Genomic DNA, 16,519 nt, shown 5'->3' with positions numbered 1-16,519 from the left:
ATCTTACTTGTACTTTACTGAAAAACTCAATAGAATTATTTATTTTTACTTGCAGTTGACTCAAGAATCAAGTTGGTCCAACTTGTGGATATAATATGTCAATTTAAAATTTATTAATTAATAGGTAAAATTATAAATTTGGATATGTATAAATTAATTATGTATATTGTACAATTTATATTATAAAATAAATCATATGAATACAATATAATATCATGTAAAAAATTATCTATTACACAAAATTCTGACTATTAATATAATATTGTTAAAATAAGTATACATTTTGAAACAGTATAATAATTTAGTTGGAATAGCATGTCTAATTATCCATTCTCAAAATACACTAAGTTTTTAAATACATTAGAATTAACTGACTTCTATGTATGAAAGAATTCCTGAATAATCTTGATTTTCTTAAAGAAAAATTAAAAATTTATTTACATCAAAAGTTATATATATATATATATACACTGATATGTATGCTACCACGTTTTGACTAAGATGAAACATAAAATTCATTTGCTTTTCGCATGCAAGATTATTTGATTTAAACATATAGCCGAAAATTTGAAAGTTTAACGTATTAAAAGATAAATAAAATTAGAATAATATAAATAAATAATAAAATAAAATAACACTCTATTCTTAATAAATAAGTTTAAAGCATTAAAAATAGATTTAGTAACTATGAAAAGTAAAAACTCAATCAAGTTAAAATCCAACAATGAACATTATAAATAAGTGATTTGTTTAACAAGTAAGTTTAACAAGTAAGTAGAGTCTTGTTGTGATAAATTAAACAAACTGATTCTCGTATTATCATTTGAGCATCTTATAGGTACACATCCAACCGAAAGTGAGTCTGAACCCAGAAGCTGAAAATTGACCCAAATCCAACATGCAACTGATAGCTCAAATCCATTAGCGAGAACAAACTCAAACTCACATAACAAAAAATCCAAGTCAATTGATCCAATAACCGAAAGTTCAAGTCATAACTAAGAGACCGAGAAATCGTGAAGAAGAGAAGGAGTTAATTGTTTGAGAGGCCCAATAAAAACAAAACACATCTAAATTAATTGTTGTTTTCAGCACATCTGTGGTTAATTTATACGAAGAAGAAAAAGGAATTTTGAAGAGTAAATTGTTAATAAGGAAGCACATATCTTTTTGTTTTTGATTGAGTGGTTATAGAGAATATATGAGGACCAGTTTTAGACAGTGTTGCGATGTTGGTGCTTCTGCTAAAACAAGAGACATGTGTGGGCGGAAGTTGTTTGGTGAACATCACAACAGAACACAACAGAACAGAAGAGATAGAGAAAACAGAACAGAAGAGAACAGCTTGCAACTAAAGTATGTAAATCCGAACCTTGTAAAGTGTCTGTTCCCAACCGAGCATATGTTTCCCATGGCTTCAACATCGGCATGAGATTCTCACCATAGCCCCCACACGTGCTCATGCCACTTCTTCCCTACCATATCACCTTCATCCTTCATTTTCAACTAATTCATTAACATCTAACCAAATCCTCAAATATTCTACCTAAACCAAACCAAATTTTTTGGAACAACTTAAACTAGAACTTGTTCAATTTTTATTATAAAAAAAAGAGAAAAAAAAGGAAGTGAAAGGATATGAAAAGAAACATCTCTTCCATTTTTTTCTATTAAATCAAAATAGATGGTATCAACATATAAAAGCACTCATTTTAAGTGTATTTAAAGGAGGATTTTTAAAGAGTTTAAACATATTTATGGTCTTAATATTATTTTGTGTTGTTTGTACTATAAAAAAAAAATATATATATATATATATATATATATATATATATATATATATATTATAAAGGTTGTGATACAATTAAGTATATTTGAAAATAAGACTTTTTAGTAGTTGATTTTTCATTAAATTATTAGTGGAGCAGGATTTTGGAAAAACTTTTCTGATGATGTTGATTTTGGGGCACAAAAGTATGTAGTTCTCTTAGATCTTGTAAGTTTGGTTGAAGGTTCTCTTTATTAGACTTTCTCTTTGTAACACGGTTGAAGCACCCTTTACGTGTTTTATATTATTTTATTTATTGTTTGTGATAGAAAAATCACTCATTCTAAATTTAGTTAAAGAGAGAAAATAAAAAATAAATAGTCAATTATTAAAATAAAAAAACAAAATAAAGGTTATACACATGTATAAGAGGAACAATTAAGAATTATAAAAAGACAATCGATATTAGCTTTCTTTTACAAGTTTTGTATCCATATCCTTTAATATTTTAAAAAATCCTAAATATATTTTATTTTAGATATTTTTTAACCGGTGGAAAGAGTAATTGAATCATAGTTGTAGGATTTATTTTGTAAATTAGGTTTTTCATTGATAGTTTTACTAACTTCAGCAGGACTGATTTTAAATATATAACAGTGATAACTTTCTTGTTGAAAAACCTTCCATTTGATAAAGATTCATTTAAGATAGAATCTCGTTTCTATTAATATTTTTTTAATTAGAATTTTTTATCTTATATTTGAAACATTATCTTTCTTTCTAACTTTTGTCATGCTAAAAGAAATGTGCTGCTTTTAATTTTAAAATCAATTTTATATTATTGATGTTAACTTGCTTTTATTAACATCTTAAATTTGTAAGTAAGATAAAAAAAAATTAATGTTATTTAACTTACACATATGCTCATGCGCAAAACTGAATATACGAAGCAACTCCCATGCATCACCATCAAAATCACAATTATGAACAAGCAAATCAATTATAATCAACATTTTTTTGGGATGATTCAGCTTCCTATGTTATGTTCAAATTATTTAACTCTTTTAATATAAAAAAAATTACATAACAAAATATTAAAGTATTAAGTAAAATTTATCTTAAGTACCATACAAAAGTATAGAGAAAACGCACGAGGATTTTGAATTCATCGTAAGTTTGCATAATGAAATTCAATTATCGCAATAAAAAATTAGATATCGTTTTCACACTAAAACAGTTTGTTTCCTTCATTCTCTAAACTTGATTCCTCGCTCACAGTTTTTAGGTACCACACATTTTGTTGTGTTTATTGTATCAGACTTTTGATTCAACTAAAACTGGTAAACCAAATGGTGCCCACATACAGCAGTTCTACCAACCTCCATTTTTTTTTACTGAATTCATCATCCAAAATTACGTCATTTTGGCATCCAGTTGCAAAACTTTCACATAAGTTAATGGTTATACATGAATAGACCAATTAAATAGGAAAGATACAACATGCTCTCCCTATATATATGTTGGCTGGATGCAGGACCAAAACCTAAATGATTGTGTAGCTCTCCCAACGACCAAAATGAAAATCTAAGACAGTGGTAAAGGCCCATGGAGCCCCGTCTACCACCTCTCAGAAAAAAGGGGTGAAACAAATTGAAAAAGTCAATCCTAAGACATAATAATTGAGGTAAAATTATACACATTTGCAAACCAAATAAATATCACAGATGGGAGGGAGAAATCATGCAAAGAAAATACATGGAGTGTAGAGTTTGCCATAACCCGCACCAAAACTGTGACCTTTGTTGCCGCAAACTGCAACACGGTCGTTTCTGGGAGTGTCAAATGCCGTTTGGTTTAATAAGCATCCAAACTGGGTAACACGCATGTCTCTTAGCCTCATCTCATGGATGCATTCGACTTTATCAGATAGTGAGATCTTTAAATGCCTCTACTTTCCCGTTTGATGTGATGTGGTTACTACTCTCACTTTCTGAGTTCTTACGTAACTGGTTGAAGGCTGAGTTGGGAGAGGCAGAGCTGTGCCTTCCCTCAAAGTACGTAGAATATGGAAAGTAATCCACACATCGCACCTTCCATCCTGCAAGAGTACATAGAATTAATCTCCGATGCTTTATTGCACTATTACAAATATGGACAAGAAAATGGAATTAAATGTAAACCGAGAACACTAAATGTGAGTAGAAAAATATTAAAATAACTAAATGTTTTAGCGAACAATTCTCATCTCCTTTAGTCCCTTTTTTCCTTAAAAATAGGAAATCGTGTCTGCTTCAAAGCAAGTAGTAATTTTAATCTTTCAGCGCAGGAAAAGGAAGTCGAAACACTTTATTTGTGGAAATAATAAGTATCATCTGCAGAAAATATCACGTGCTAAAATTACCATACGCACTTCCCCTCACGTCCAAGCCAACCAACAGAAAAATTAGCCAGGCAACATAAAAATCCAAGTTATACTTACTCAATGCAGCATCCTGATCAGCAAGAACTGTTCCAAGAAGATTGTGAACCGCAATACAGTCTTTAAGTTTCCATTCCCTGATTGGTCCAAGTGCTCCATTTCTAGCATAAGATATGTATTGAAAGACTCAGTAATACCATTACTAAGATTTGACAGCTAAAATGAATCTAGAAAATAAATAAAGAGATTAATTTCATAAATCACACACAGAAACAAACATGAACATTGACACGTCCGAGTCCATAAATTATAGGACAAGATACATACATAAGCAACTATTCAGGCACAATAATTTAAAAGAAAAAAAGTCACTTTTTTAAAAATCTTCATTTTAAAGACTTCTAGTATTGTTTTGTTGGTAATCTGCTACACTTGACCTGAGATCCAGTATGTATTTCACTTGGGCATCTTGACCCTTGTTTCCATCTCTGGAATAAAGAAAACGACTTGACCACCACCTTTTAAAAATTAAAATTAGAAACAAGACAGGGGACTGTCTTTACACAGAAATACCGTTTGGCAATTCGGGAAGAAACCCATCCATCTTCATCCACAAAAAACAGGATGGTTGTATGTCCCCCACTCACAATCTCAACTCTCCGAGTGGGTGTCCTCAACCCTTACTATTTTTTCCCATCTTCTCACCATGCCATGGATTACTCTCATAAGCAACCGCCTCACACCAAAAAACAAACAGTGGAGGGGTGAGATGATGAATTCCAACAAGCTTTCTCAAATCAAAGTATGTGCAGTATGTGATCTATATAAGAAAATGATATCTTAACCCAATACACGACCAGCATATGCATGTGTCAGAAACACATTAGTTTGGCCCAGCCTCATGGGGTTTCTCTTCTTAAAAGGAAATAATGTTTTAAACAAGTTTCATTAAAATTCTTAAATAAATAAAGGCATAAATATGATTATGGTTCTTGATAAATTTCCAAATTTTGCTTTTGGTCTCTAATAAAAAAATGTAACCTTTCTGTTCCTAATGAATTGTATATTTGTTTAGATAAAACTTTGAACAGTAAAATAAAACGATTTAGACAATTACTTTTAAACTATATTATGGACAAAAAAGTTAAAAAAATATATTAGGAACCAAAAACAAAATTTGAATTTAATAGGAAAATAAACAACTATTTTATTTATTTTAAAAAAAAGGAAAAAGGGAACTCAAAAAGACAAGGTCAAGGAGGTTTTGGAAAAAAATTGAAAAAAAACTAACTTCTCTTCACTCTTTGTTCTCCAACTCTATCTGTCTCTCCTATTTCTAAAATTCTTATTTTTTTACTTTAACTTCAAAAAGAATGTGTTGAATGAGCATGAGAGCATCACTTAAAATGTTGTAAAGCATTACCTGGGCACAGTGTTATTTGTTGACTCTTCAATGAACTTTACAGCCTCAGATTTTCTGTTTGAATCTAAAATGTGCAAGACTTCTACAAAAGCTGCTCTATGCATCAAAGAATCTGCAAACAGAAACAAAATTAAGAAACTTTCCTAAAGAAACTTGAAAGATATGCATTGCATGTTGACGATAAAGTTCACTATGACCTTTGTGTTTTTCAAGGACAGAGTTGTTTGCCTCAAACAGGGATTTCTCATGCACCTGGCTGCAAAAAAGAAAGCAGATAAAATTAAAATCAGATTATAATCATAAAATGAATAAAAGAATTGTAGATACGAATCCCCAAGAAAACAAAAGGAGGAAAAATTCTGAATTAAGAACCTAATATTTGGGCGCTCAGCCTCTAAGACGCTCCAAATCAGTTTCTCACTATCAGTTGCAGGAGCATTCATGGATCCCACTTTATGGAAGAATTTAATCTGCAACATATGGACCCGAATAAATCCAAGTAGAAAGAGGTTTTCCCCCCTTGTGTGTGTTTGATGGAGAAAAGAACAAAGGGGAAAATGAGAAAAATGAAATAAAAAAACATACTAGGAGAAGCCGGTACCAAATCCTATGGTACACTTTTCTTGCAATTATGTGCCATGCAATTCTTGATAAAGACAAGGATTTAAAGTAAAGCAATTATCAATACAGTTTTTTTATTACTATCATTATTATTATTCCTACTACTGTTATATAAAAAAAATAGCTTAGTGGGCGATTATTATGAGATTAAATTGTATTATCAATTTTAGTTTAATATGAAAATATTACAAGAGTAAATTTTTAGAGACACCATACCAAGCAACGATGAGAATCAGGGTGTTCAGAGTCCAATCTCAGTAACTGCTTCACAGCCTACAATCCCACGGAGAAAGAAGTGTAATTACTTAAATATGAAGCAAATGATGCTAGATAAATTAAGTTACTGGGCTCCTCCTACCTGAAAAGCAAGCAAAGTCTTTTGTTTCCTTGTATATAATTCAAAAGAGAGCAAGTGTGTCTCCAATGAATCAGGGGAATTCTTCTGCAGCAACTTCAAGTATTTAGTAGCTTCTGACAGTGGATCTTCAACCTACATAGGGAAAACACAAGGTGAATTTCTAAAATGAATATGTAAAGAAACATTATGACGTTGAAATTAGCATGTTTAATCCTGACACTATTATGCTTTATTTATACAAATTTTAAATTTTTTTAAACTTGTAATGCACATGCGTTTTTTAACATCAAAAGTATGCACTGTAGCCTTTTAACTTGTCAAAGTCCATATAATTTTTTATTTTTACAATAAATTTTATTTTTAAAAAATACGAAGGACCACCAACAAATGTTATTCAGATTTATATAATGAAACAAAACCCTATATAACCATCCACACTATGCTAGTACGTTTCCAACTCCGTCCTCCTGAATCCTGATTAGAACAGTAGAAAAAAACTATTTGTATTATGTATTTCTAAAACCCTTTCATTTTTTATAGCATACAGTGATGATTAGATGTGTTTACGGTTTTCCTTCAAAGACCCAAAATGCAAATATGCAAAGTGACAATCACCCGAGGGGTAGAGCCTGTACCTACTCATCTACATGATCTTATGCAGAAAAAATTTATTCTGAGCACTAAATGAAATTTTAGAACAGCGAAATGAGAATCTAAGATATAATCTTAATATACTCAACATTACTCAGATATAATTAGATATTTTCATGTATTCTAATAGACATTGAATGCATTAAATTTGAACCTGCAGCAACTTCTCCCCATTTGGATCAGGATCAACAGGTTTTACATGCCGTTTCCCAGACTTCGATACCCCACTTGAACTTAACTCTTCATTCTTTTCTTCTGCCTCCTAATAAAAAATGTAAACAACAGGATCAGTACCTTTCCCACAGGCAGGTCAATAGAAACTATAGAAATCGACTACAATACTTTTTTGGCTCTTGCTTCTGCCTTTCTCTGTTTTTGCCTCATTTTCTTCTTCTGAGAAGGAAGCAACTTTGACATATTATCATCTTCCTCTGCTGTAGACTTTGGGGGAGAATCATACAACTTAATATAGCATCTGCAACTCAAAGTGTTACGTTTATGAGATCATAAAACATTCAGAACTCAGAAGTAGATTGCTTTACTGGTATTAAATAAGGCAGAACAGACAACAGTCCTTGAGGATCTTTAGGGTATAAAACCAAAAATTAACACCAAACTACGTAAAAAAAAACTCTTGCTCTTGCATGTAACAATGAAGAAACTTTAAAAAAAAATCACACATGTTTAGTTTCCCATATGCATATGCATTGGACCTCCACTTTTAACTCCGATGATAATCCAGTTAATCAAATCACCAGACAATATTAACAGATATAACTCATTCAGCATAGCACAATGCCAACAAAAGACAACAAGCTATTCACCTGATAGCCCCAGCTGCTGCTTTGTGAAAATATGAATGTGAATGCAATTGGTCTTGAAATTTCAGCATTTCCACATAAGTCCGCAAAGTCATTTTCCGTAAGCAGTAAGAATGAAAATCAAATTGGTCCTCCGTGATATCAGCATAATGCTTCTCCACTGCTAAATATTTTTTTAGTGCCCGTCCAAGATCACCCTGGCGAAAATAACTTTCGCCCGAGGCAAGCTCATACCTTCCAAAGGTAGATGTGACACATTAAGTAATTAAAACACAGTACTCATTAAACAGTGCATAATATTAAAATATCATGATATACCAACCACATGCACTGCATATCATGAAGGTTATTGTGTTGATCCCCATCCTTTGTGAACAATACAGCAGTTTTTTCGGCCAAAGACACCTTTGTATCAAAGGAACAGATATGAATAAAGCAGATCAGAAAATGAAAAATGGAAAATCACAATGCCTGTGTAGTTAACATCCAAATATAACCAAAAGATAGACAAAAACCTGATCAGCCTGCAACATCCGCTTAACACACTCACTATTAACATAACGATCAGCAAGATCCATACACCTAGCTTCATCTGCAAATGCAGCAGCAGCAACCAAATCACCAGCATGCTTCAGTATACGACTCTGTTTCACAAATAGAAACAACAATCTTTCAATTTGGTATATATTGAATTATGTATCATAATTTGTATACAATCATACAATTTTGAGAACTAAATATCACTTCAAATATATCACATAGAAGATATAGAGTTCGATATAATATTTTAACTATTGAAGTAAAACTGTATTAGTTTTTACTCCAATATGAATCTTGAAATAGATAAAATAAAACATCTTAACCATAAGTGTGCACACGCGCGCTTGTAAAGCCTATATTTTAGAGAATGCAAACAGGTCAATGAAATAACCAAATAGTGAATGCATTGAATGAGTGAGTGACAAATAAGGCAGTGGAATAGTCAAATAGATAAGTTAAGAAATGCTCCTTTAATTCCTTTTCATCTAACAATTTAAGATACGATTTTTTTAATTTTTTCACAAAAATTGGTAAAATTAAAATTAAAATAGCAACTCATTAAATCATGTGATTTATATTGGATATAAAATGGAACAAATTCATTCAATTATCATAAGAAAAAAAGTCATTTAATATTCATCTTAACGTTCAAATCAAACACGTACCAGAATTGTGTGAAAGGGATAGGATTTGAATTGTGAAGGGTTTATCATATAACAAAAGGACTAGAAAGAAATGAGAAGAGTTTATAACTCCAACAAACCTTGACAGAATATAGATCAATGACTGTGGGTGTATGTTCTATAGCTTCATCAATTTTAGAAAGAGCAATTTCAAATTGACCCCGTCTGTCATAATGCTGCACAAGTACAAATTTTCTTAGTAAAAAGGTGATAATTAATCTAAAAATCAAATAATAGACACCAACCTGAGCCAATAAAAACAAAGTCCACATAAGAGTTGAAGGGGGTTCTTTGTCCGTCCTGTGAAAGAGAAACATTGGTTAGCCATAAAACACAAGAAAGGAATTCAAAAGTACCAATTATAAGGGCATTCGTCATATCATGGCCTTGTGGATAAGGGATGTTGGTTTCATTTTGGTTATTTACTTATGGTTGTTGCAAGGAAATTTTAAGTGAATGTGTTTGTCTTGAAGTTCTCCTCTTCAAGCAAGAGCTAACCAAGAAAAAATTCCTAACATAGGCACTGTATAAACATTTTACTTCATTCATGTGTTACACACAAAAGTAAACAAATATTTTACCCTCCAGGATATTGGCCTGACATCCTAATTGACTGCTCTAACTCAAGAATAAGTTGTTCCAAAATATCTGCCTGTACAAAGTTTAAGGAAAAGGAAACAATCAAAATCCACAAAACCAGTAATCTCCAGGCTCAAATGAATGGCAGAAAAAAATAAGCATACGAAATCTGAAACACTCAATAGTATAAATATATGTGACAAGACTAACCTTCCCAGGGTGATTGTACAAAGATGATAGATCAGAGAATAGAGAGGGAACTCCCTAGAAACAACATCAAAAGAAATCCAATCAATTTTGGAACAACTGAGCTAGACATAATACAATATGAAAGGGAATTTTGTAAACCTTGGTTAGGAGAGGCCTAATATAATTGTCTGCTGCTTCTCGAAATTTGTCACCTTGTAGAAAATCTAGAGGTATTCTCTGGCAAATAAAAAGTTTAAAAAGAATGTACTTCATTAAATAAACAATAACACTCATGTTGCTAAGAAATATACAAGTGGAGTAACAAAACAAGGATTCCTTCATTGGCATATATCTTCCTGAATTGTTATACAAGAGAGAGAGAAACTAAAAACCCTATGGTCACACACTTATTATGCTAATAGATATTAAATCCAAGTTTTCTCAGTATTTACCATAAAGCAAGAAAATTTGAAAATCCCATCTCGTAATAAATTAAATAGCAATGGAGCAATATTTGAATGGCTAAACCCATTTCCAGAGAAAGGATGTAATGAATATATCACAACTCATTGTGATACAAAGACACACACACATATATATATAACATGGCAGAAATATTAGCTAAGTGATAACTGTAATACATGATGGTAGATGTTAAATAGCAGGTAAAAACATCTGCAATAATAATACAAAGGATTACCTTAACAGCGGAAGACCACTTGTATTGTTGTACAATTGCTTTGTACAATGAATCTAACTGGTCTATTTGATCAGGCGAGTACTGCCCATCTTCTAAATAAAGTCCAACACACTTTTGGAGTCCTTCATAGTATCTGAATAAACGTGAATCATGAACTAAACTTCAGTTACAACAAGCATAAATAAACAAAATGAGCAGTATAATATACACAAATACAGAGTAGACAACTGTAAATAACACATCAAACCGAATAGAACCAAATTCTGCAACTGAAACAAAATCATCCCTAGTCAATTTACCGAACAGTAATAAAAAAGATTTTAATTCCCATTAAAACTAGAACAAGACATGCACTGCTTATCATATACAAAAAATACAGTGTAGTAGATAATGCATCAAACCGAATAGGACCAAGTTTAAAAGAAAAGCAAAATTTAAAACTATTCTGCAACTGAATTAAAATCATCCCCCTCGTGCATTTACACCAATGGCTAGTAAAAAAGATAATTTCTCTTAAAATTAGGACAAGACATGCACCGCTTATCCTAATCTAATTTCACATAGAACCCGCCTTAAGAAGGTAAACAACAGTTTCCAGTACCAAACTGAGGCACATAAAAAAATGAGAAGTGAAAAAGAAAAAAAAAAAGCAAGTATAACTACGAAGTTTAAGAAGTTAGATAAGTTAGAATTAGTGAATCTCTTATAGTATACCATAAGTTGTAAAAAAATCAACTGATACACTCAAACCTAAAATATATGTTGCAACAAAGATCACCTATAATTATCAGGATTCATGGAAAGTAATGCCCGGTACAAAGCTTCGCCTTCTTCTAAGCGACCAAGCTTTACTAAAAGTGACACCTCCTGTTCTTTGTATGCAAGCTTATCAACCTAGGAAGACATAATCAAAAGCAAGTTAGAACTCATATAGTAGTTACATTTATCAAATTACCCAAGTTAATAAAACTAAAACATACATACAATTTTAAATTCTTTTTTGTGCAACTCCTCAAGTGCTCTCTCGAGAAACCCACATTCATCTAACAACGAGATCTGGGCAATAGTATTTGGTGCAGAGAAACACCACAGGGAAAAATAATGTCAGTAGTCAAACCATATAAAGATTTCCTATTCTTGAACATTCAACCATAGAATTGACAGCCAAAAAATTCATATTCAATACAATGTCATTTGACTATGATCATATCAAAATCTTTAATTTTAGTATCAAAGTAACAAAAAAATTCATCGAACTTATGAAGCCGTAGTGAATACCAGCCATCATTAGCATATAAAAAGGCATCACATACAGCCAAAATACACTTCAATTACACGGTCCGATGATTATCTAATTGACAGAAGCTTCCGGGTATAATGAACACAACCGAGGAAACAACCTTGGAATTCACAATGCTTGGCATAAGTCACCAATACCAAGACTTGTACCAGATATGTTGGATTCAATTTTAAATAGGCCAGGTTTTGGACCAAGGGTTGACCCAATCAGGAAGCCCGTTCATTATATTGCCAATCTGACAATCCAGTAAGACAACATGGCAAAAATTCATAAATCCAGATAACTGAATTTGACAGAGAAAAGGTCAATGTGTCCAAACAGTCCTTCAATAGAGGCTTCAAAGTCACAAGATTCTCTCATACAGTTTTCAAGTAAATATTAGCAGTTTCGTTTAAAAGTTTGATATCTAAAAGATAAATAAAAAAAGTAGCAAATTGAAATTCTCATGCATACAAAATGCTAATTATGGTAAAAAAAATACATCAAGCACTTAATGTCTAAATAGTAATTGTGCATAAAAAAAGAAACAACTGAAACCTTGTACAAAAGCATTTCCCCATGCTCACACCCTTCATTTTCTGGAGGATAATCCTCTTCCAAAGTCCCTTCATACGCTTCCAAAATCTCAACTGCTTTGGATGCACTGGCACACATTCAAAAAGATCAATATTACAAACAACCATACGAACAAAATTATGATATTTCTATAATAGCAAATCTCAATAGCCATCTATAAAACCTAAATATTACTTCAAAAAACTCATACCACAGAGACACACAACTGCCAATTACAAATAAAAAATGGGGGAAAAGAAAGTAAAATAGGGATAAAATTATAAATTGCATGCATTGATTATTTATATCAAGAACATAAACCTGCAAAAGAAGCTTGTGAAAAAAATAGATTTGAGGCCAATGACTATCACCATTTCGGAAAAAAAAAATTCAATTCAAATCCAAATCATACTTGGAGTTCAAATGATGGGCTACAGAAAATCCAATCCAATTCATGCGATGATTTGGCTTCAAAGTCAAAAGTTGTTGTCTTGTCTCAACAAAGCCTGTTAAATCTCGCATTTGTGCCTGTGAGTGAAGTGTAAAAAACATCATAATCAAATCATAAAAAAATCACTGGAGATATATTCACATGCAGATATATTTAATGAAAAGTATTAAATCCACAGCAAAATAGTACAGCAGAGAAACATTTATCTACTGTAGTTCATGGCAAGGGAAATATGATACTGAATCAAACTTGAATAAACTTATATTTACAACAACACAGAATGTTGCCAATAGAAGTATTGGAATGTTACAACACCTTCCATGTCAATTTTAACACGGAAAATTAACATTTTGTTACTCATCTTTTAACAGTGTATTTATTGTCAAGTTACCTTCCTTCCCCAGATGGTCATGGTATCCTTGACCAAGGAACCACAACACCACATAGACAGACCAAGACAAGTAATTTTTCCACTTTAATTTTGCATTTGTAATGATAGGGAAAACAGAACCTATGAAGGCCACTTCAAGGGCACGAAACACTATTTTAGGGAGTGGCGTGCCCAACGCCTTCAAGTAGGTCAAAACTGAGAACCAAGGGCAGAAATGTGCCCATATGTAGCCGATGAAGTTACTAGAGGTGGTCAGATGAGAGTCTGACAAGCTGTACACCCCACAGAGCATCAGAAATATTGGTGTGTGACACAGTGTACCTAAGTATTAGGTCTTGCAACGTCTTGAGTTGAATTGAACTCCCTGAGGTGCAGCTAACCTTAGGTTCATAAAAGGCGGCAAATGGCAGACATAGATGGCGGACAGTGGCAAACAGTGATGTACTGGCAACAACAGAATGTAGAGCGAGATCTTACTCACTCTGATAGAAACTTGAACTTAAATCAAAACTCAATGAGTATTGCCTCAGCTAATGTATTTTATGTGTGTGTATGTATGCATGTGTGTGTGTGAAAAAGGTAAGGACAAGAACAATCAAAGGAAAAAGGCTACAGTCTATGACCCTTAACCCATAAGCTAGATACAACCAAAAAGCAACCTTGTCAAAGTTGTAGAACAAACAAATAATAAACTATTCTAACAGAAACAACAAATTATCATTTTGACGGTCTCATTCACAAATTTCAAAGTCGGGACTGTAAGTTGAAAAAGTTGAGACAACTTAGTAGCTACAATAAAAAACTAATCCAACCATAGATAATTTCAAAAATTTACAAATGGGAGTGATCTCTAGGAAATGAAAACAGATAGCAAAAGAAAATGCTTCCACTTGTTTAACAGACTAATATTATGATTTTCAAACTTAAGCACACGCCACCATAAAGACTTACATCCAAATTAAATTTATTGATATGTAGAGAAGCAAAATAAAGGCAAATGGATTTAAGATGCTACCTGTAGGAGTGATAGGTCACGAAGAATTTCAATATTGTCAGGATCTATTTTCAGTGCATTTCGATAGCACTTGATCGCCTCCCTGTATTCTCTGTCTGATCGATAAAGGAGACCATAAACATGCCAGCAAACATGACTTTTAAGATCATTCTGTACCAAAACAAAAATCAGAGCTGGATCATCCGACAAACAGATATGTAAGATAGAATAGATAAATGAAGTAAAATCAAAGACAACAAACAAACCTTTAATCCTTGACGAACAAGTTCATATGCTTCGGACTTACGATCCATGCAATTTAGTGTCAAACCCTTCATCGATAAAGTTTCTATCATCAAGAAACAGAAACGGACACATAAATAAAATTATGACCAAAGAAGCAAAACATGCCGCAAATAAGAAATAATAGATAGAAAGGGGAATGGAAGCTAAAATTGCATGACTTAAATAGTTAAGGGGGTAGATAAAATGACCCCTGATAAAAAAATTAAAGCTCAGAAAATAACCACAAAAAAGTATACCTCCATGGTCTGGAAATTTTTTCAGAATGGTATCAGCAGCTTTGAGGCCCTTTTTATACTGTTTGGTTTCATATGATTTCTGCAGAAAGAAGAACAGTGACACGTAACCTTCACATCAAATTTACCCACCATCTCAAAAACAATATTATTTCACTTGGATAAATATCTTAATGATAATATAACCAATTTTTAGTTACAAGAGCTCGCAAACGACAAATGTTTTTTTTTTCCGTAGAGGAAAACCAATTACAAAGAACAAGAACAATGCCAAACATATTCAAAGCATGGGAATCAACTTCAACTACGGCGTCCTTTTTCAATTTAACTCCTTAAAGATGCAACAACATTGTTCCAAATTTTACTGTATTTATTATTCACAGCATGGCCTAGTCAAGTAGCTTGCAGCACGCATACATGGACGCCAATATTTTACAAACAATCTATCATTGTTCTCCATGGCTGTAGAATCCCATGCAGCGGACCATGCAACATTCTCTTTGATAAAAAAAACAACCATATTAAGTCATTTTAACATCAGTTCGAACTTCCAAAATCCTATGTGAGGGAGATGGAGAAAAACAGAGAAACCAAAAAACTCACACCCTGGAGTGCCGAATTTCCAACCAACCAACCACTAATCCCGCGAAAACCCGATACACCAGTGAGTACTTCCAAATTACAACAATTACAAAACAAAAACACAATTTAACTGAATATCCCAATTTCCCTTCCCTTAAACTTCTCTCCCAGATTTGCAGCACCTAAAGACACTACTTCCTATATAAAACAAAGAGCACAGTGAAGCCAGGCAACAAGCTCAAAGTCCAAAGCACGAAACGACCAATTCCAAAAGACATCACAAAATATACGAAGGAAATTCAAGCGAAGATCCCTAATATCGTTCTGGTAGATTCCTGGAGATTGTAAATGAGCGAATATAGCGTGATAACAGAATCTAGGGTTTTACGATGTGAAAGACACACAGTGAGTGAAGCTGCGCGGAGTTTCTATGAGCAAGCAGAAAAAGTAAGCGAGAATGGAGTGCGAATCGAGACTTACGACGATAAGCTTGAAGAGGTTGGCCTCCTTGGAAGGCAGAGAAGCGCCCATTGTTTGTTGCAGAGTGTGTTGCCGAGAGAGAGAGAGAGAGAGAGAGAGATTCGATGGAATTGGGAATAGAATGAAAATAAATGATAGGGTCACGAGAGAATAGAGAGAGAGAGAATGGTGGCGTTTTGTGAGCTGCAAAGCAAAGAGCAACCCTACTGTGAACACCAACGAAGCAACCAAACTCTTAGATGTGTGTGCGCTCACTTTCTCGCCTTATACCATGAAATTACCATTTACTTTCCTCAATATCTAATTACCAAAATTACTAATTTTTTTTTATCTCTATCAATTTATTCCAATCAACATTATAATATTATTAGAATTTATTTAAATGATTATTTGGAATTATAGGATACTAATATATAATTTCACATACAAGGTGGTTTAATTTAGGAAAGATTTGTTAGACTTATCGAGGAACTTG

At 32.7% G+C, this 16,519-nt stretch overlaps 1 protein-coding gene across 1 annotated transcript; it reads right to left on the bottom strand.

Annotated features, from left to right (window-relative positions):
• Window positions 1-3,137: 3,137 nt before the first annotated feature.
• Window positions 3,138-16,315, bottom strand: LOC137819727 (N-terminal acetyltransferase A complex auxiliary subunit NAA15). Its single transcript, XM_068623676.2, has 26 exons — window positions 16,045-16,315; window positions 14,986-15,064; window positions 14,710-14,792; window positions 14,465-14,614; window positions 13,020-13,135; window positions 12,590-12,695; window positions 11,737-11,808; window positions 11,531-11,646; window positions 10,753-10,885; window positions 10,212-10,289; window positions 10,074-10,127; window positions 9,866-9,936; window positions 9,530-9,584; window positions 9,365-9,460; window positions 8,577-8,705; window positions 8,384-8,466; window positions 8,065-8,295; window positions 7,583-7,715; window positions 7,395-7,502; window positions 6,590-6,721; window positions 6,448-6,504; window positions 5,983-6,080; window positions 5,808-5,866; window positions 5,611-5,722; window positions 4,248-4,348; window positions 3,138-3,866 (listed from the first exon to the last, which is right to left on the bottom strand). Exons 1-26 carry the CDS (start codon window positions 16,093-16,095, stop codon window positions 3,691-3,693), a joined length of 2,679 nt encoding a protein of 892 aa, XP_068479777.1. The 5' UTR covers window positions 16,096-16,315; the 3' UTR covers window positions 3,138-3,690.
• Window positions 16,316-16,519: the final 204 nt, after the last annotated feature.

This window comes from Phaseolus vulgaris, chromosome 10 (assembly GCF_051622355.1).
Source record: "Phaseolus vulgaris cultivar YP4 chromosome 10, ASM5162235v1, whole genome shotgun sequence".
NCBI lineage: Eukaryota > Viridiplantae > Streptophyta > Magnoliopsida > Fabales > Fabaceae > Phaseolus > Phaseolus vulgaris.
Note: the sequence above shows the minus strand (reverse complement) of the source record. Positions and strands in the feature narration are given on the sequence as shown.

Bases quoted from the DNA above. Each gene is read 5' to 3' on its own strand.
- LOC137819727 (XM_068623676.2), bottom strand. From the start codon at position 16,095: ATGGGCGCTTCTCTGCCTTCCAAGGAGGCCAACCTCTTCAAGCTTATC. The intron at 15,065-16,044 runs GTAAGTCTCGAT...TTCTTTCTGCAG, and splicing joins ACCTCTTCAAGCTTATCGTC to AAATCATATGAAACCAAACA. The intron at 6,722-7,394 runs GTTCAAATTTAA...TTCCCTATGTAG, and splicing joins ATGGGGAGAAGTTGCTGCAG to GTTGAAGATCCACTGTCAGA.